Raw genomic sequence first — 21,589 nt, 5'->3', positions numbered from 1 at the left:
CCCAGAGGGCCAAGCCCTGTCACAAATGGTCCGGATTTATTGTTCCTCTCCTTCCCCGAGGGAGCTGGAAATCTCAGCGTGCCCTGGCCTCAGGGCAAGCCCATGAACTGCTGCTCCTCAAAGCCCACGTCCTGCTGCTCCACCCAGCCCCAGGAGCTCCCAGAGGTGTGGCATCCTCCTTTGCCTGCCAGCTCGGAGATAAACCTCCACTCCTACGCCTTCCTTGGGAGAAAAACCTGATTGTGGTGGAGCGGGAGTGCAGCATCCCGAGCTGCTGGAAAGTCACATCTGCAGCAGGGCACTGGGAAGGCACAGGGAGGTCAGACACTCAGGTGGAGCCACACAAGCAAATCCAAACTCCTGAAGACGGCCCTGCTGACCTCTCCCTGTGTGTGGGTCAGCTCCCAACATCTCCAGCAGCAGCGGGCACTGGGATGGCCCGAAGCCACCTCACACCCCACAGTGGGATCCCCGTGGCCTTGTGGCTCCCATCCCTTCCCGACGTGGCTCCCATCCCTTCCCAACCTCACAGAGCTGCCAAAGCTTCTGGGGCAGCTCTGCCTCTTGCAAGGGACTGTCAGCAGTTTGCAGATTGCACATCCCAGGCTCGTGTATGAAAGAAGGATGTTTATGTAACCCTCGGAAAACGCCAAGCGCAGCAGGATTGCCCGGGAAAACGCGTTCAGCTGCGGGAGCTGGTGGAGCCCTGACAGCCACGTCAGCCCAGATCTCTGCCCTTAACTCACAATAATAAAAGGGCAGCTTCCTATTTCATGGAAAATGGCAAAGTCCTTGCGATGCAAGATGTTCTTGTTCATGGCAGATGCAGCTGATGAGCACAGTATTAAATTCAAGTGGCCACTTCCAGCGCTTCCTGAGAGAGAGCAGCTCCCCACAGAGCCAATTCTGCATCTCTGCTGGAAAACACCAGGTTTGCTCATTGTTATTAGTTTTATTTTTTTTAAAGGCAGTTTCTTTTCCAAGCCAGTTACAGGACTGAAAACCAGCCTGGCTTTATTGCTTAAGTCCATGCAATACCAATGAGAGGGCTGTGAAAGGAATGTTTTTGATGGGTTGTTTTGATGATGGATCTGACATATCTGCTTGGAAAAACAAAATCTTATTTGTGAGCAGCAGTCTGCCTTGAAAAGCAGCTTTACAAATATTGGCAGCTCCTGATGTTAATTAACTTTCCTAACAATGAGAAAAGTACTAAAAGCATCCAAAAGGGAACGAAGAACAAGCCAGGCACCTGGGAGTCAACATGTAAAGAACCTGGAGTGAAACATGTGAGAGGCACTGGGAGCTGAGAACTCCGGGCAGGCAGAGGTGGGAACGGCAGGGTTTCAGATGGAGCTGATGCCTCCACACCTCATCTGCACCATCCTCACACAGATACCACACTCTGCATGTCCCCAGACACTGCTGACCTCCACAGATCAATGCAATTCCTATTTAATAGTTAAGTAGAGAAGGAAACGTGAGAGACAGTTCAATTAACTCAAACAGCTTCTCCCAGATGGCCAGAGGCAATCAGGGACCAGTCCTGCTTCTGCTGGTCCTTCCCAGCTGCAGGAAGATTGTGCATCACTACCTGAAGGGATGCAGAGAGAAGCAGCAACCTGAATTTCAACTCAAAACACAACATGAACTTCTGCCAAAGTTCAGGCAACCTCTGCCCCCTGAAGCTGTCCTTGGGTTCACACTGGATTTGAAGGCAGCACAGTAGAGTTTGACAGGAAAAGCTGACACTTCAGATGCACTCCTATGCCAACAGCTACAACATTTTACTTCATGGGGAAACCTGTCAGCAGATTGTCCAGTCGCAGCCAAGGTGCCTTTGAACAGAGTGTCCAACACAGAACGGATTTCCCACAATTTATGCTGGGCAATGCTCGCTGCTGCCAGGGCACAGAGGGCTCCCAGCAGAAAGAGGGCACTGACAGCCACCAAAACAACCTGCAGCCCTGAATGAGAGGGAGCTGGCTAAGAAAAGGAGTAGATGTTCAGGTTTGATGGATAATTAGTGCTGTAGGGTGAATCCTTCAATGCAGAAAAATGGGTGCCCTGCAGTCGGCCCCTTGTTTGGATTCACATCTCTCTGTGAGCAACAAGCAGCAAAATAAAACTTTTCTTGTTATTACAGAATCACAAAATGGTTTGGGTTGAAGGGACCTTTAAGATCATCTTGTTTCAGCCTCTCTGCCATGGGCAGGGACAACTTCCACTATCCCAAGCCCTGTCCAACCTGGCCTTGGACACTTCTAGGGATGGAGCACACACAGGGTCTGGCAGAGGAGCAAATCTTGGGTGAGCAGGCAAAGCTGAGCTTTACCAGAGACAGAGCAGGGTTCAGGTCTTTGCTGGCCTGCACCAGGAAACTGCACACAGAGAGAGGAGGGGGAGAAAGGCAAGGAGCCAAGAGAGGGAGAGCTCAGGCTGAGACCCCACCCTTGCTGCTCAAACACCCCTGATACCCCTCCTGCTGCTTCTGAGGCCCTTTTCTCCAAAATACCTTTTCTTCCTGCAGCCCTGCAGCACTTGTGTGATTCCCACAGCTCTCTGGCAGCCCTTCAGCCCCAATGACCAAACCAGCTGTGCATCACCCACTGTCAAATATCCCCTTCCTCCACCCCTTGTGCCTCTGGCTGTCACTTCTGCCCTTGTGCAGGGCAAGTTTCCTCTCCAGCTGCAGACAAAGGGCCACTCTGAGCAGTCTTGAGATGAAGAGGGAGCTGTGGAGCTGCGACAGAGGTGAGCAGAGGACACCAGAGGTGCGTCTTGCCCAATCTGGGGGTCAACCATGAGCTGAAGAGCAGTTTGAACACCCCAGCTGCTGCACAGCCCTGGTGCACAGGTGTGCCCACAGCAAGACAGCACCAGTGCCATGCCACAACCTCTTGCTGTATCATCTTGGAGCAAGGCCAGGAGCAGGATCCAAACCACACAGCTCCATCGGCCCTCAGGGCACCATGTGAGACTCAGCAACATCCCCCACAGCCTCAGAGCACAGCCAGCACAAGGCCCCAGCACGGAGCCCAGTACCACCAGTAACACCAGTAACTGGTGAGCAAAGGGGACACACAGCCTGCACTCCAACAGGCTCCTCCAGTGGGTGCCTCAAGGGCTGAAGAAGTACAAGAACAGGCTCCAGGAATGGCCCTTCTGGATGGAAACACCGCCCACAGCACTCGGCTCTGCTGCAGAGGGGAGTGGGGAGGGAAGGGTTTCCTGGTCCGTGGCCAGCACTGCTGTTTATGGAGGATATGCCTTCCCCAGGGTGTGTTTCAACAGAGCACGAGACTCACAATTTCATAGATCACTTTCCCTCTCCACCCACCGGGAACTTCTCATATATTCTGGAAAAAAAAACCTACCCCAAAACAACCAACAGCTCACCAACCTCAGTGGTTTCCAACCAGGCTCCCCTCCCTGAGGAGCAGCTGTCAATACAGAGATCAACCAGGGCTTTTCAGGCAGCTAAAGTCAGGTTTGACCGGTTCTCCACTTGAATGGATCAAAGAATGCAAGAAAGAGGAGAACTGGGAAATATTTTAGGTTCTGAAGCCCTCTTCATGGCCCAACAGCTTATCTGCTCTCAAGGTTGCCTGCTTTGCTTCTATCTTGTCAAATCTGTGAACAATTAAACACAAACCCTCTTGGTGAGTGGAATGGAATGGCAGCTCCAGCCTTGTCACTCTACAGAGCCAAGAAAAGCCACAGGGGGAAGGAAAACAATTAAGTAAAACTAAATGTTTCAGGGTTGGGTTGGGAGAACTGGGGGAAATGGTAGGGCCCTACAGGATCATCCTCATTTCCAGGGAAAGAGAGGGCAAAGTTTAAATACTTCAGCAGAAAACAGCAGGGAAGGGACGACCAGGTTTATGGGCTCTTCCATCTCCCCAGGGAACAGAGGAGATCAGATGGCTCTGGCTGATGAGAGGGGCAGGCCAGGGACACACCAGCCAGTGCTGAGTGGTGCTGTGGCTGTGAACACGGCCCTGGCAGCACCAGCATCTCTCCAGGGCAAGTTCTGCCTGTGCCAGCCTGAGGAATGGGCACTGCCAGCAGAGAAAAAATCCCTTTCTTTGGCCCACAGCCCCCAGCAGAGACAGATCCAGTGGGAACAACTCGTGTCTCCAGCCTGATGTCCACCTACAGCCCAGCCCCACATCCCAAGTCAGCAGCAGGCACTGCCCACAGCCCCGAGGGAGCCTCAGCCCAGCCCTGACACATCCCAGGGTCAAATTCCCGGCTTTATCACCACAAATCCCTCGCGGCTGCCTAGCAGCAGATCCTGAAGTGCCAAGGAAAAGCGGAAAGCATCCACCTCATTTTCCATCTAGGAAGTGAGAGCACACGTGTTAAGTGATTTACGCAAGGGCACGGAGCGATTCAGTGGAAGAACAGGAAGGGGACTCCAACAGCCCCGCTTTAAAGTGCCACGAGATCATTCCCTCCTGCTGCTGCTTGAGTCCTGACTCACTAGTAAATAAAAGTTGTGCCAAAAAGCAAATCTGTTCAGGAGAGGGGAACCCTGATGCTTTTGGAGAGGGGCACCCCTAAACTTTCAGCACTGTTGTGATAAACATTGTCCATTTTACTGAATAAAACCTCTCCCTATAAGGACATAAATCCGAATTTACTGTCCTCAGTTCTAAACCTCAGCAGTTATCTGCTTTTTACAGCCACACGCAGCCTTTCAGAGGCGAAATTCAAGTGGACACCTAGAGGGTGAAGGAACATCCCTGGGACAGGGGAGAAGTGATGCAGATGTGGGCAGGGGGAAGCTGGAAGGAGGCTGGAGCTGGGATTGCAGGCTACCCTCGCAGCTCCTGGGGGCTGGGCAGGGAATGTGGCAGTGCCCACCTCATCCCTCCACCCCTGGGGGTGAGCCAGGGGCATTTACAGCCCCCAGAGCACGGCAGCGCCGCTTCCCGCGGCCGCGCATCCCTGTCCCACACACGGACCGTGTCCCCCTGTGGAGTGCTCCCGTTCCAAAGAGGTGGGAATTTGATCTTACCCTTCTTGCATTGCTAATAACTCCTCCCTTGACTCAAACCCTAAACTCCATCCTTGTGATACCCTATAAAAACCCCATGACCCTTTTCTTTGCAGGTCCTTCGTCTTTGTCCCGCCCCTCCTCCCTGGGGGTAATAAATGAATTTTTGAGCTTTATGAAACTAAGACCTGTCTCATTTTGCTCCTATGCCCAGCTGCATCTCCCTGGACATGATGAACTCTGTTGCTTGACAACTCTCAGAGCAACTCTGTTGACACAACAAATGGTGGAGAATGTGGGCAGCCAGTGAGGACAGCACGACCGGCACCCCGTGATTCACCCGCTACACCTTGTGGGACCCCCATCTTAAAAGGAAGACTCAAGAGCACCACGGCAAGAGGCCAGGTTGAGAGTGACCTTAAAAACATGGGGGTAGAAGGTTTACAGGGCAGGGAATTCCCAGTAAGGGCCCCAGCTTACTGGGACCGGGTGATGGGACTGACATCTGCCATCACTCAGCGAAACCTTCATGAACGGCTTAAGTTTTTTTGTTTTTCATGTGCAACACAAGGCAACATCCCACCAGCTGTCACCCCCACCTGGCCCCTGGCACATCCCTGGGGATGGGGATGAGTCAGTGGGAGTCAGCCGGGATTGTGGGATCCAGCTGCTGCAGGGCAGGGTGACCCTGATGCCCTGGAATGGCTACAGAACAGAGGCTAGACAGAGCTGAGAGGATAAAACGGGTATTTATTAAAGGCCTCCAACACATACACATTGGGCTGCCATCTGCACCCAAGATGGACAATAGTCATGAGTTTTTCAGACAATTATAAGTTTGGTATATTTACATATCAGAGGTTAATTGCCCAATTACTGCTTCAGGTAATGAAGTCACATTCCCTCATTTTGCTCCCCCCCAATTCATTTTTGCTTATACTTTTTGGGGCCTGAGGTTGTGAGAGTGTCCTTGGTTCTCAGGCCTAGAGGGATTGTTTTGTCTGACCAAAATGTGAAGAGAGCTTAGTAACACTCTATATGGATCTCAGAGTTATTCATACTGCAGTATAGGATCTGAAAAATATAAAACTAAAAACTTAAGGCATCAGAGGGTCAGCCCAGGGATCTGTCACCTGACATGGGACAAATTTCCTAGGGGCATCCTGGTGGATAGTGAAGGCAACCAAGGTGTTTCTCATGCAGGGATCCCCCACCACGTGTGTGCTAAAAAAGCAGCCAGAAGTTTCAGGATGTTATTTACAGGGTATAGGTTTGAAAAGGTCAGCTGAAGCAGTGGGAAAAGCCTCTTTGCACTCCTTTACACATGGTGTAGTCAAGGAAACAGGTCTCTGCACTGGAAAATGGGAGATCTGAGGCTGATGCACAGCCCCGGGCTGTGCAAATCGACTCTTTGCAAGTCACCTTGTAAAGAGACATCACAATGTTTCTGTAAAAGTCCTCAGGACCTTGCCTCCAGCTACACTGACAGCAATCATCACCCAAACCCTCTGACCAAAGCTGGGGTCCCTGCAGCAGTGTCACAGCAGCAGCAGTGACAGAGACCCACCCAAAACACCCGTGGGCAGCACAGCACAGCACCACCGTGGGCTGGATGAGCCTCCCAAGCCTTGATTCCCCCCAGGTCAGGGCAGTACAATGCTTGGCATTTCCACTCAGATGAGAAGGTCTGGAAAGTTCTTTGCTTGCAGCCCGAGGAGAGCCAGGGATCAGCAGCTCCAGCAGCTCATGGGGCACGCAGCACCAGGAGCTCCTGAGGAAGGAGCAGAGAGACAGAGCCTCACACAGGACCCTGCTGCTCCCCCACCTCAAACAGGTTTGGGCTGCTCAAACCTAAAGCCCAAGCCAGAATCTCAGAAGCACCCAAACACAGGGAGTTCATGACTTGCTGTAGCTCACCCAAAATCAGCAGCACAGGAACAAAATCCCAGACCTAGGCACCAAAACCAGCCTTAGCCACACCAAGATGTGTCTGCCCAACACAGCTGTTACCTGCAGGGTTTTTTCCTTCCCTTTTTTTTTTCTCCCAGCTAAAGAAGAAACTGTCCCTGGACTCAAATCCTGGCTTCAAGTACTGGTCCTGCAGCTTCACAGCACTCAGCTCCCCAGGAGCTGCTTTTCAGCTTCATGGGTGTCCTTTGGAACAAGCCTTCCTGCCAGCTCAGGATTTTAACTCTCCATCTGCCCTCCTACACCACCCAGATGGATTCAAACACACAATTGCCCCTGACAGAGGCTCTGGCTTCATCAGAGCTGCTTCAGCCAGTGTGGGTCACTCCATGCTGCGTGTGCTGGGCAGGTTTGGTGCTCCCTGGCACTGCCAGGGATCAGGCACCCAGAAAACACCCAGAAAACACCAATCCAGCACACACCCCTGCCCCCCAAACCCCTCATGTCAGCTTCCCCTCTTATCAGGAAGGCCTGTGAAACCAAGGCTCCTCCATCCCCATGAGCAAGACATGGAAGCACAAAACCCTGGAAAGAAAAAAGCATCTGAAACGAATAAAGAACCCACATCCTGCAGCCTTGGGAAGGAGAGGAGAAAGTGCTCCAGGCAGGCAGGCAGTGCCAGCTGGCAGGGGCTGGGCTGCTGGCACCGACAGATGCTGGCCCAGGTTGGGAAGCTGTGGAGAGAGAACCCAGCTTTGGGGGAGTCAGGGGGAATAATTTCAGAATATATGGACCAATTCCTTCATTAGCAGCCGCACCAGAGTGTGCCCACACCTCTATGCCTTGACCCAATGGGATTCTGAAAAAAATCAGACAACAGAAACACCAAATTATGAGTATTTGTCTGCTCCAATGTGCCAGAGACCAAACTTGGGTTGTCTTGATAATAGGGTTTAATTTTCCAGGCCGAGCAGGCAGCAGTGAAATGCAAACCCAGCATTATTTCCACAGCCTTGAGTGACATCATGGCCAAAGCTGCAACCTGGAGATGCTGCAGAGCTGAGGGCAGGCTCCCCCTCAAAGCCTGCATCCAAGCACCCACACTGATCCCCTGCCAATCTGATCTGGCTTCCCTGGAAACCAGAATTTGCTTCAAGGACAGCTGCTTTACTTTATCAGGTACCTGGTCATGACCTGATCACAAAATTAATGCAGATCTGTTTATGCAGCACTGACTTCGCATGGGGAAAAAAAAAATCTTTGTTTTGAAACAAGAAAGACATTTTTTTTACAGGGAGAACAATCAGTCACTGGAACAAGCTCCCAGGGACACTGCTAGAGGTTTTCAGGATGTAATTGAGCACTGTGCTAGATAATCTCATTTAGGCTCCCTTTCCCACAAAAGGCTGGGCCAGGTGATCTTTTGGCATCCTTTCCAACCTGGGCTGTCATTCCACGGGGAAAACACACTCTCAGATTTATTGTGTGATTATTTGCTTGTAAAAGTAATGCATTTTATTCACCTGTAAACCCCTGCCCATTCTCCCCCACAAGCCACAATCCAGAGCTGTTTATAAGTCTCTAACAACACTCTTGGCATCAGCAACCCAAAACTCAGTTAAACCTTACACTGCAGGGCTATTTCACTTCACCTGCACTCAAACAGCAGCTCCATCCTGCAGCACGGGCTCACGTGGCAGGGAAGAAGCACCTGGGTTAATCAGGATAAATCAATTTAACCACAGCAGCCTGAAGTGCTGGAGGACAGGGAGGGCTGTGTCCTGCTCATTTTCAGGGGAAATTAAGTGTTCAGTGTTGGTGCTTAGGAAGGGAGAAGCTGCCCTTGCAAACAGACACTGTTGGGAAGGAGCAGTGGATAGAGCCCAAGAAATTTCTTTAAAATGGGTCAAGATCCATGGATATTGGTTGAGCACATGCATAAAGGATGCTGTCTCCATCAGCTGTCCAGAGCAGCCACCAAGCCCACGTGGAACAGCCCCAGATCCCACCCACAGCCCTGTGTTAGGGATTCTCCTCACTGCAGTGTCAGAACAGCTCAGAGCTCCCAGCTGCAATTCTGCCACCCCTTCACTGCCAGGGAGCTTCAGCAGAGACCCAGGCACCAGAACCTCACCCAAAATAAAGGGGAATGGCAGCACAAACCCATTTTCCTGAGGACTTCTGGAACACCAGGGGCAGAGCAAGGAATTTTCCCCACATTTACTGCTCCTAACATGGGGATACCACAGAGCCCTGAGCCCAGCACAGCACTCCTCTCTAACAAATCCCTCTGTCCACGAGTTACAGCTGCAAGTGCTGCATGGAAAAGGCAACAGGACACAGATATTGTGCTTCTGAGATCATTAAGGCAACACAAGACATGTGTTGACCCAGACATACTTCCCTAACTACGTACTTGCTTCTACTCAGCATTATGGTATGCTGGACCTTGGAAGAGCCCTGACTCGCATGAGAAATGTCCTCCCTCACCCCAGCAGCATGGGAATCGCCTTGCTGGGAGGCTCCAAGTCATCCAGCAAAGTAAAAAAATCTGCAGAGGAGCTCCAGCCCTGGGGCTGGCCAAGTCCAGCAGAGCGGTGCCGAGGAGCGTTACCTGAGCTGTCAGGCCAGAGATGAGTTGTGCCCCACAGCGGGACCATATTTAATGGAGATGAGCAGAATTTCCAGCAGATTTAAGAGCAGACATCAGGAAATGGATCATGCTTCATACCTTGACAACTGCGGGAATGCGTCCGCTGGCCAGGCAGCCAAAGGGGCTGGGAGCAGCACAGAGCTCTCCGTGGGCACAGCGCCTGCAGAGGCAGCTCCAGAGCCCCAGAAAACCCAGACCCTTCCCTGGGAGACCTTCTGCTCACTGAGACAGGACCTGCAGCCACCACAGGTTGCTACAGAACACGTAGGTGGTTTTTACAGGGCACTGCAGCAAGAGACGGGGTCAGCACCAGGCAGGGACACGAGCAGTGGGACACTGACAGCAGACAAAGGGTTAAGGACATATGGGAAGGTGTCCCTGAGTGCCAGGGCTGGGTGAGTGCAGTGGGATCTGACAGGAGGTGGAACCATGCACAGCCTGGTGTCCCATGTGTGGGGTGCTGCAAGCCAAGAGAAAAAGGAAAACCTCTGGCAAATAAGGTGTATGGCTATGAGAAGCCACTAAAAAGAGACATGTCAGGCTTTTATCGGCCATTTCCTAGGGACACCGAGAAACCCGAGACAGCAAAGATAGCTGAAGTCATCAGAAGCAACCTCTGCCCTGACACACACCTTTAGAAGATTACCTTTTATTAAAATAAATGAAGGAACAAGTACATCCCCTCACACCTCCAGCAATCACAAAGAGCACCCTGCTTTCCTTTGCTCTCTCTCAGTTCAGGCATGCAGTGCTTCCCAGGCAGCTCTGAGAATATCAAAGATGTTTTGTTGTGAGCACCCAGCCCCTGCCGCTCAGGATGGTGGATAAAACCATGCCAAACTAAGAATATTGACCATAAACATACCTGTAGTGGATGTAACTGAAAGGTTCAGAGTGATCACCAACGGGTTAATTAACCCTTTATCTTCTTTCTGTGCACCTCCAGCCCCCATGCCTGGCTCTGCCCAACACATGCCACTCACTGCAGTGAGTGATCACATATTCATCATCATCTGTTAACTCCTCAAATGAGCTTTCCCAGTGCAATTTCAAAGGTGGCATGAATGATTTCACCGGGAGATCACACATCAGTGCTGCACCCGTCCTCTCGCCCCACCACGGCAGAAGCCAAACCCCTCTGCTCAGGGAGCTGCAGACCCTTCCTTTTCTTCGAAGAAGAGGCAAGAGGCCCCGCGGCATTAACAGTTAAGGCTCCGTAGAGAGATCCGAGCTAGTCAAAGGGACCGGCCGCTAGGGAAAGACAGGAGAGCCATCTCCAGGCCACTGCCACCAGCGCAACCTGGCACGGAGGGACAGAGCCCAGAGCACAGCTCCCAGCCCCAAAACCAGACACAAATCCATTTAGAGCTAGCGCTTTTCATGCTTTCATAGCTTTCAGCAATGTGTGAGAGATGAGTTAACTGGATTAGAAGAGACAAACGGGTCCTGAGAGATTGTGTTTCTTCTGCCAGCAGCCACAGGCATCCCCTGGGACTGGCACCTTGTTACAAAGCAGGCAGCCCCTCGCTGCCCCACAGCTGGCACTGAACCTGGCACAGCCCTGCAGCCTCACCTCGCACCCCCCATGCCTTCCCCTGAAGCTCAAGGTGTTTGGGATGGGTCCCTGCGTCAGGGACACGGCTCTGGGAGGAAAGCCCGAGCTCTCCCTGGGCAGAGGATACCCCAGGGGACAAGCCCAGCCAGCAGCTGTGGGAAAACAGACCTCAAAGAAGAGGCCAGGCCCAGATCCCACCCGCCCTGGAGTGCCCTCATCCCATCCAGCAGCCCCACACTCGGCTCAGGAGTCAGCTTTTCCCACCCACAGGACTAATTAAAAGCATATTTAGGGCCAGAGCAGTGACTGGGACAGGGCCCCCAGCGTGGCACGGATCTGCTTTCATCCAAATCATCTCCCAGTTAGTCACCAAAGGCAGGGCCCACGTGCTGCTGGCTGTGACTGAGCTCTGCTCCCTGCTCCCCTCCTCCAGCAGTGCCCACGGCCCCTGGGACCCTCAGAGCACAACAGCAGGGCCAGGGTGAGCTGAGCTCTCCCTGTGCACCCACACTGGGCCATGGATCTGAGAGTCAGCAGCACAGCCTGGTGATATCAGAACCACAGAACCACTTAGGTTGGAAAAGACACCTAAAATCATCTATTCCAACCATTATTTGTCACTTCTGTGCCCAGAATATCTTCAAGAACAGTTCTGCCACACATGGTTTGTCATTCCCTCCACTGCCCCAGCTGAGCAGCTTTGCCTGCCTGTGCTGACCCCTTCAAGCAGGGACCTGTGGAGCAGGTCAGAGACCAGACCTTCTCCCCATCCCGTATTTCATGCCAAAGTCATGTCTCACAAACACCACCAGGATGGTCTGCACCTTTCCAAGGTCCCACCCAGCGTTTGAGTGAGGGCAGAGCAGTTGTGTTCATCATCCTGGCAGCCTCCTCAGGTGAAGGCACACACCACATTTATGTACACCTGGCCCAGGCCACCAGGCACAGCCACGTGCCCTTCCTGCATCCCTGCTCACAGCAGGGAAAACCAGTGGAAAAGCAGTTCCAGATGCACTTGGACATTGTTTTTTGCAAATATTACTTCAGGGCATTAGCAAGAGCTCCTGCACCTTTGCACAAAGATGCTCTGGGGTCTTCCTGCCCGCCCTGGGAGCAGTGACAGCCAGGCCGGGCACCAGGGCTCTGTGCTCCTTGCACGACGAACAGCCTGAGGGCTCAGAGATCACCACCTTTGGTGCTCCTCCAGAACAAAAAGCCCTGGATCACACCACCAGGCAGTCCCCTTTCTCCCCAGCCACCCTTTGCAGAGCTGCCCAGCACCTCTGTGAGGAGGAAGCGGCCCCAGCACTGCACCACGGATGGGTTCAACCCCGCTGTCACCCCCTCCCGTCCCTGCCCAGTGGCACAGGCTCTCCAGCCCGAAGCTGCTGAAACACCCGCCCGGCTCTGAGCTACAGGCGGCTCTCAGGAATGCTTTGAAGTGGCTCAGAGCAGAGGAGAAAGCACAAGCAGGAGAGATGGACAGAGGGACGAGAAGGTGCCACCCGCACTCTGAAGAGGGGGTGGGGAGAGCAGGATGCTCCCGCAGGTAAATCCGTATCCAGGGCCAGCGGGTGCTCTCAGCACATCCCTGCACGGGGCACGGTGGGTCTGGAAGGGGCCGGCCGTGGGAACAGCCTTCCCTGGCCACAGCTTCGCTCCACCCTGGCTTCAGCGCTTCCTCTGGCCGCTGTGGTTTCCCTCCCAGCGCCGATGCCCAGCAGGGAACGCCCAGGACGAGAGGCCCGGTGCCCAGGAGGGTGAGCAGGGCTGTGCCCTGGGGTGGCACGGAGGAGGGACACCCACCGGATCTGCCAGCCTGGCCACAGACACCCCTCCCTCAGCTTCCCTGGTTATCCTGGTCACCCTGCCCAGAGGGGAACACCACGCAGCCCGTCCCCTGTCCCTGCCACCAGAAACAAACATCCACAGCCACCCCCGAGCAGCTCACGGCAGCGCCAGCACCCCCCAGCAGCTCCCCGGAGCTGGGAGCAGTTCTTGGAACCGCTCAGACATGCACCACTGGGCGGGAATTGCGGGCAAAGCGGGGAATTAAATGGAGTTATTCACTGCTCTGCCTGCCCCCCTCCCGCCTCTCCCCCCACGCACGGCCAGCAAGGTGAAGCCCAGCAGAAAGCAGGGAGCAGCCCTGGGACACGCAGGCAGCTCCTGCCCAGCCAGGCAGGGCTGGGAGGGCAGAAACGCAGGGAAGATACTCTGGCAAGCAGGAAAAGCTCCGCCACAACACACACACACACACACAGACACAGCCAGGAGCCAACCTTCAGAGCAGAAGCGCGTCTCCATGCCAAGAGCTCGGCGATTTTCCTCCCTCTGCCCGGCTCGCAGCTCTGAGCTAACAGGCTCAGCATTCATCCCCCCGCGCCGAGCGGCACATGGGAGCGGAGGGGGGGAGAGAGGCACTCAAATGAAATCCAGACCTAGAAAGCAGTTTCTTCTTCCCCCCTGCTTCTTTTCCCCCCTTCGCCCCCCTCCCGGCTTCTGCTGGAATCACCGTCTGTCTCAGGGCTCAGGAGGATGGGAAAAAAAAAAAAAAAAAAAAAAAAAAAAAAAAAAAAAAAAGGGGGAAAAATGCAGAAGGGAAGCATTGCAGGAAAAAAAAAAAAAAAAAAAAAAAAAAAGGAAATAAATAAAGGAATCGGCTGAAATCCACCCAGAGCAGGGCTGTTCCTCTCCTCAAAGTACAGAAGCTGCTGGAAAGGTAGGAAGGCAGGGGCAGAATAGAACATATTAAAAGATCAATAGCCTACCTGAAATCCGGTCCCTGTCCATTACTACGGGATATATTTAGCATCCGCGTGTCACGGCCGTCCCTTTTTTCGGTGGCGTCCCCTTCTTCCCCCACTCTCCCTCCCTCCTTGCCTTGCCTCCTCCTCCTCCTCTTCCAAAAAAAGCTCTTTGTCTGGTCTAATTTCTTCAATCTGTTGCAATCATGAATGCATCCAAATTACCACATTTCCATGTGCTGATCATATGTTTGTGCTCCAAACTGAAGTAGCTTTGTCTCTTTGAAATGAAAAAGAAGAGTAAGAGAGAAAGGGAAAGGAGGAAGAAGAAAGGAAAAGAGGGTACATGACCCGAAAAATCCTGTAACTCCCTGAAATACTCCACCAGGCGCAGGAAGACTGGAAATCCCGAGTCCTCTGTAAAACAGTCTTAAAGCAACAGCATGCGAGTGTCCAGGGGAACGCTCCAGCCTCCACAGCTCCCTCTTAATATCCACCAGGAGATGCTTAAGGAGCTTGGCTCCTCACAATAACAGAGCGAGCAACTCATCCAGCTTCTCAAATCTCTCCCCACTTCCCCAGTCTTATTTTCCTGCTATTTCCTCTATCCCCTCCTCCTTCCTTGGCTCCAGCATTTTAAAAGAGCGCAGATCCCGCACGCTCCCCCCGCCTTTTGCCAGGTCTGAAGTTTCGATTCATGCATAAACTATTCGGCTGATGAAGGCTGACTTCATTCCAAGCTCAGCATCACGGGGCTGCTGCTGCTGCTGCCGCTGCTACCAGGCGGGACGCGAGTCCGGCACGCGTTCCCTGGTCCTGCGCACCCCTCGGGGGCTTCCCCCCGGCCCTGGCAGCTCTTCTCCCTCCTCCCCACGGCGAGGCAGCGAGCAGCAGGATTTCCGAGCCTGCCAGAAGCGGGAGTGAAAGTCTCTGCCCCGGGCAGGAGCTCTCGGTCCTCTCCCCGGTGTGGCGGCGGAGTTGAGGTGGGATTTGAGAGCGGATTTCGCTCCCGGAGATGCCCGGGCAGGGCGCGGGGGAGCAGAGGGAGCAGAGCAGCCCTGCAGAGCCTGGTGCCCGCTGCTCGTGTGCCCGGAGGGATGGAGGGATGTGCGGCTGCAGAGATGGGCTGGCCCACACGGAAACTTCCACTTGGCCGCCGGCCCGGGCAGGCAGCGGGGACACGGCGTTAGCACCTCCAGCGGGGGCTGCCCACTGCCGCAGCACCCTGCACCACCCTCCCGAGCCATCCGACACTGATTCCTGGTGAGAATCACAGAATTCACAGAATGACCGGCTTGGAAGAGACCTTCAAGATCATCGAGTCCAACCCAGCCCCAGCACCTCAACTAAACCCTGGCACCCAGTGCCACATCCAGTCTGTGTTAAACATACCCAGGGATGGTGACTGCACCACCTCCCCGGGCAGCCATTCCAGAACTTTATCACCTTTCTGTGAAAAACTTTTTCCTGATATCCAACCTATATTTCCCTTGGTGCAGCTTGATCACCCAGCCAGATGCAAGGGCACAGCCTCCATCCCCAGAGCTGGCAAAGAAATCACTCAACCGCCGTGCCAAGGCAATGCTGGGAGGGAAGGCACAGCTGTCCCACAGGCCAGGTGTGCTGACAGGACCCTTGTGTGATCTGCGTGGTCCGAGGGACAGTTTTTGCCCCAAAAAGCTCACAAGTTCACACGGAAAAACCCCAGTGTGACAGCTGTGACACAGCCTGGCACTGCTCCCATGCCATGGGCAGAAGGACAGATTACTGCCCAGCGGGATGAATAAACCTCCATGGAAATACTCCAGGCACTGCTGAAACCTTTGCACAGCCTGGCCTGACATTATATCACTTTCCAACACTGAGGATTTGTCCCATTCAGCAGCAGATGCAGTATCAGCATCCCCAAAGCAGAGGGAGGAGCACAGCCAGCACCCAGCGGTGGGGTCAGCCCAGCCCCCAGGCAGCACCAAGCCCTGCACATCCCCAGGGAGCCGGGGGGAGGCAGCCCCAAGACAGCCCAGTCCTTCGGGAAGGTTCTCTCCAATGTTTCTCTCCCCCAGCCTGTTATTCCCTGGGCACAGGAGTTCAGATTCCTTCCCAAATCCTGCTCATTCACGATTTGCTAGCAGAGCTCTGCGTGCTCCTGCTGCCAGAGCCCAAGGCTCTGGAGGGGACAATGAGCAATGTTTTCCCATTGACAGGCTCAAACCACGTTTCCTGCCTCAGATCTCAAAGGTGCTGAACACAAAGCAAGGACACGGGGGAGCTGCACAGCCCCGTGGAGCACAAACCCCACTGCACTGCCTCCACCAAGCAGCCCCACGGCCAAGCTCCTGAGGCTGCAGAGGAAGGGGAAAACCCCGGGGAAGGATGGAGAAAGGAAGAAGATGAATGGAAAGGAAGAAGGGATGGGGGCAGCGCTCATTTTAGCTTCCAGACTTTAACCCATCAAGACCCAGGTGGCTGGGAAGGAAAAAAGCACCATTCCTTGCAGGGCAGATCACCAGGGAAGTGAACCCAAACTATGCTTAATGCAATTGAACTTGAAATGCACAAAACCTCCAGGTAGCTGCTCTCATTCAGACCTGAAGCACTCATGCAATTTTTAATGGATTCACTTTAAAGGTGCAGTCGTGAGCTTTTGTGAGCTTTTTGTGTTTCTGAAGCAGTGCTCACAAAGCACAAAAAGGTAAATAATGGGGTGCCCCGTGCTGGTGATACCAACATGGGGGTTTGCTCCCTTCAGAGATGTTTCCAGTGACCCTCATGGTCCAGGGCTGGGAATTCCCCGTTTTTCCTAGTTTTTGAGAAGCTTCTCAAGTGTCTGTTCAAACGGGTGCTCAGTGGTCTGTGCACTGTACAAGTGTATACAGAGAAAGAAAATACACCTTTCCTTTTCCAGTAGTACTGCTGTAGTGGTTTTTGTTCTACAGATTGTCAGTTACAATCTCTCATGCAAAACCACCACAGCTGCTAAAGGCTGAGGGGAAGCCAAGCACACCCAGATTTTAGGAAGAGGACAGAGAACTCTGGCCAGCGCTGCCTTCTTGGGGTTCAAACCCCACAGGGCTAATTTTGGAAAAGCCACAAGGAGAGAGAGAGGAGGCAGGAGCAAGGAAACCACTTTTAGGGAAACCACTGCTATCTGCTGTAAAAACAACCCCAACTTCCACCTGCAAACAGTGAGCAGGCACGAAGCAGGAGTCCTGCTCTGCTGCCAGCCCGTGCTCACAGGGCTGGCACAGGGCGCACACATTTTCCCTCACAGGTTTGGACATTGCCACGGGTGGCAGCCAGCAGGAAGCACTGCCAGGTGCAGAGAAAGCAAGGAAGGAAATCACAAAAAAAAAAAAAAGTTGAGCAAGCCCTGTGCCAGGCTCAGCTGGAGCCTCCTCTCTCACACTTTGCCAGGCCTGGAGCTGCTCTCTGGGCATGAACACAGAGATAAGCAGGACTGTGGCCATGGCACAGAGCCCAGGGCAGCCAGGAGAGGGTGCAGGGCTATTGCCACATCACCAGCCCCAGCAGTGGCACAGACACCTGCAGGTGCTATTTGCTGCTCCTTGTCTGCCTCTCCAGTTTTATGCTGGGATTATGTTCCTGGGGCATTTCATTTGAGCTCTTTTCTTTCCCGCCTAGTTCAGTGCAGTCCCTCAGTCACGGCTGACCACTTCCACCTGTGGGAAATGGATTTATAGAGAGTTTGTAAAGTTTAATAGAAAGTTTATATAGTCTGTTATCTGCATTTAAATTTTAAGATAAGAAATGCTGGTTTAGAAATGTTATAAAATAGGATAGGTACTGTTGAGAGAGAAATTGTGTTAGAAAAAAGTTTTAAAGGATAGTCTGTAAATAAGATTAGATATTTTAGAGAAATAGAATTATGAAAGATGTATTGTAATAAGATTTATGAAGGGTAGTTTTAGATGATTAATGTTAAGGTATTTATAGTATATTGTGGCAAAAAGTTGATAGCTTAAGAAACGTTTACAGTGTTTTGTAAGTAGGAAATAGGTGGTTTTTAAGAACTCTCTACAAATCCATTTCCCACACCACCAGGGTTTTAGCACATCAGCCAGGCATCACCTCACAGCCCCAGCCCTGAGCTGGAGAGGATGAATGCTGCAAGTCCATTCAGGGATCAGAGGTTCAGGCTGCACTGGGAAAGGTACAGGAAGCAGCCAGAGCAGCCAAAGGCCTCCAGGGCCTGGAGAGGCAGAAGAAATGGGGATTCAGCTGGTTCTTTACAGGTTATCTCAGCTAACTGGATATCTGGGAGGAGAGCACAGGGAGAGGACAGTGTGGCAGAGCGCAGCATTCCTAAATCAGATTATGTTTAGTGAAGCATTTTCCCATGAGGAAATACAGGTCCAATCAGGTGCTCCAACTCAATCTAGTGTTACTCCATTATATTCACTCTATGCCTTTTACCCCCGGGCTGCACTGAGCCAGCAATGAGAGTACCTGAGCCTCCATGGACTGTTAGCTCTAAAAACCTTTCTTTTACATTGTTATGAGCCTTGATGATGGGGAAGAAAGAAAACGTTGGCTAAAACTGTCCTTTTCATTTGGGAAAAATTTAAAACCAAACCAAGGAGATGCTCCTCTTTCCAAGGGAGGTGCTCACACTCTCAGTGCTGCTGCCCTGCTCTTTGCCAGGTGTTTTTTGCCTCCTCACTCCACCCTCCTCTCCCAGCTGGGCACACAAGGAGCTGCCCTGCCCAGGGCTGCAGCCCTCAGCTGCTCCACATGTGCTGCCAAGCACTATTTTGCCACTCCCTGGCTATTTCTTACAAAAACCTCAATTTGCTCAACACAAATCACTCAGATCCTCCTGAGTTACTCCTTTCCTGAGCCAGGGACCCCGCCCAGGGCACAAAGCTCATCACCACGCAGAGCTGGGGTGGCAGTGGCAGCAAGGGATGGCTGTGACAGCAGCAGCACACGGCCCCTCCTGCCCCAGTCCCACACAGGCCCCTGAGATGCCCACAGAGTTTCCCGTGGAGGGACTTTAAGGACAGTCCCTCTCCTCTGTTCTGGCTCTCAGCCTCTCTGCCTGAAAGCCTCAAGCTGCTGGAAATCCCTCGCTCCTCCCCAGGCTCTCTGCTCACTCTTTAACACTCCTGTGCTGAAGAATTAACAGCAGCTGGCAGGGCAGAGCAAGAGGAGAGGCAGGACCGGGCACTCCTCACCCTCCTGGGAGAGCAGGAGGAGCTTCAGATAAATATTAACTCTTCCACAATCCTCGGCTGATGTTTTCCTTCCTGGACCCCTCCCTCCCATTAGTCTTGCCCTCTTGACCCTCCTTGACACCCCCAAACAGGGGGGGCACTCCACACCTGAAGCTCTGTGGTCATTCCCTGCTGGGGAAGGCAGAGCTCCAAGGGGCACTGCTGAATTTGCTCCTCTGCTCAGCTTTGGTGAGAGCCCAGCTGGGTCAGCTCAGCTCGGGGGTCCTCAGCATGGGAACGACAAGGACCTGCTGGACAGAGTCCAGAGGAAACCATGAAGAGACCACGAGGGCTGGAGCCCCTCTGCTCTGGAGCCAGGCTGGGAGAGCTGGGGGTGCTCACCTGGAGAGGAGAAGGCTCCAGGGAGAGCTCAGAGCCTAAAGGGGCTCCAGGAGAGCTGGAGAGGGACTTGGGACAAGGGATGGGGGGACAGGGCAAGGGGGAATGGCTTCACATGGACAGAGGGCAGGGATGGATGGGATATTGGGAAGGAATTGTTCCCTGGGTGGGTGGGGAGGGGCTGGGATGGAATTCCCAGAGAAGCTGTGGCTGCCCCTGGATCCCTGGAAGTGTCCAAGGCCAGGATGGACAGGGCTTGGAGCAACCCTGGGATAGTGGGAGGTGTCCCTGCCGTGGCAGGGGTGGGATGGGATTTCAGGTCCCTTCCCTCCCAACCCATTCTGTGATTCCATGATTCCCTGAAACCAGAGCTTTCCTGTGAACTCCACGAATAGTAAATAAACATCTAATACTAGATAAAAGTCTAACAACAGTAAATACCTAACAGTAAATATCTAATATTTAGATGGGGGCTGTGGGTTGAGGTCCCATCTGGGCCACCAGAACTGATGGCTGATCAAGGCTGGCCTAGAACAGGTCACCTCCTTCCATCCATTTCCCCCGTTCCCCAGAGAACAGGGAGCCTCCCCTGCCAGGTGCTGTGCACTTCCACAGCTGTGCCACTCCTCCAGTGCCCACTGCCACCTCGTCTGGAAGTGTGTCCTGTCCCTGTGACAAGCACATTTCTCTCTCTCTCAGGATTTTTTATTGAGGTGCACAGAGAGAAATGAAAGGGAAAACAATTTCTATTTCTGCTCCTTGTTTTTCTCTTGTGGAATGTGTTTGGAGAATTGTTTACCAGAGTGAGCACTTGTTTGGATCATGGTGGATTGTTTGGGCCTGATGGCCAATCCAACCCACCTGTGTCTGGACTCTGGAGAACAGGGTCACGAGTTGTTAGTGAGATATGACAGTTAGAGAAAGTAGCATGTAGTATGTAGTATCCCCTTTTATATAGCATATTAATGTATTATAACATAATTATAATAAAGAAATCATTCAGCCTTCTGAAATGGAGTTAGACATCAGCATTCTTCTCACTGGGTTCACCAACATCTACCACAGGTCCCCTCCCCTGCCCACCAGCTCCTGCACAGGCAGCTCGAGTGCCAGCACAGCTGTGCCCTCACAGGACACGGCTGGGGCTGGCAGAGGTGACAATGAACATATTTCTCTCTCTGGAGGACTCAGGATCCTTTCCTCCATCCTTCAAAAGGGGAGAAGAGAAACAGATGAGAGAAACCCACGCTCCCCTGCCATTGCTCTCCCCCCTCTCTGCTGCACTCTGTCAGGCTCTATTGAAAGGGCTCTCAAGGCTTCCTCAAGAGATGTCAGGTGCTGAGGTGAGAAATAACCTTGCTCAAGGACTTCTGCTCCTGTCCTGGAGGAGCCACACTGCACTCCTACATTTCCTTTCCTCGGGGGAACCCTGTGGACCTTGTCAGCACTCATCAACAAATCTGCATCACGCTCCAGCGCAGCAAATTGTTATCTTAAAACACAGTCAGCAGCTGAAGCCCCCAAACAGCACAGAGCATTAAGCCCTGATCATTCCTGAACCACTGATTTATATTTTCCTCACAGCGGAGCACACAGAGCCAGGTGCTGTGGGAAAAGCACAGAGATCTCCCTCCTCAGCCCCGGTGTTCAGCAGCCTTTGGGGACTCAGTGAGGCCATACACAGGCTGGAGATGGACCAGAGGTGTTCCCAGGGAGCAGGACTCTCGGGGTCTGGCTACATGCAGGTGATCCCAGCTGTGGGCAGCAAGAAGTTAAAGCAATCAGGCTGCTCCCAGCTCAGGTGCCTGATTCCTGCAGGGACACACACGCAGGGACTTGTGTAACGCTGGCACGTGGGCTCTGAGCTGCCTGCCAGGGTCCTGTGGGGCTCCCACGTGCTCCCAGCAGAGCTGGGTGTTGCTCACAGGAGCGCCTGAGTGCACAGCTGAGAGATTCCAGGCTGCTGCTCAGTGCCCTGGGCTGCTGAGGGGGTGTGCTGAGCCCTGGCTGCTCGTCCTGTGTGGGAGTCCAGCACATCCCTGTGGCTGCCCTGGCTGTCTCCAGACCCTGGCAGGGGGCTCGGAGACCTTGGCACGAAGTCAAAACCACCTGTGGCTTCCATTTTAGCCCGTGGAAAAAGCTGCCAACTCT

The 21,589-nt window shown here is 53.1% G+C and overlaps 1 protein-coding gene across 3 annotated transcripts in view; it reads right to left on the bottom strand.

Moving 5' to 3' along the window:
- SEPTIN9 (septin 9) overlaps positions 1-21,589 on the bottom strand; it is a 146,560-nt gene that overhangs the window by 90,292 nt on the left and 34,679 nt on the right. Inside the window, exon 1 of one of the 3 annotated variants that reach the window (XM_053960153.1) lies at positions 13,890-13,954. The exons of the other annotated variants lie outside the window; for them this stretch is intronic. Within the exon in view, the coding sequence (XP_053816128.1) occupies positions 13,890-13,911 (22 nt within the window). The 5' untranslated portion in view covers positions 13,912-13,954. Of the gene's footprint in view, positions 1-13,889; positions 13,955-21,589 lie in introns of those variants that run through there. 3 annotated transcript variants of the gene reach the window in all.

The sequence above is a fragment of the Vidua chalybeata genome, chromosome 19 (genome assembly GCF_026979565.1).
Source record: "Vidua chalybeata isolate OUT-0048 chromosome 19, bVidCha1 merged haplotype, whole genome shotgun sequence".
NCBI lineage: Eukaryota > Metazoa > Chordata > Aves > Passeriformes > Viduidae > Vidua > Vidua chalybeata.
This window is presented reverse-complemented; position numbering and strand designations above follow the sequence as displayed.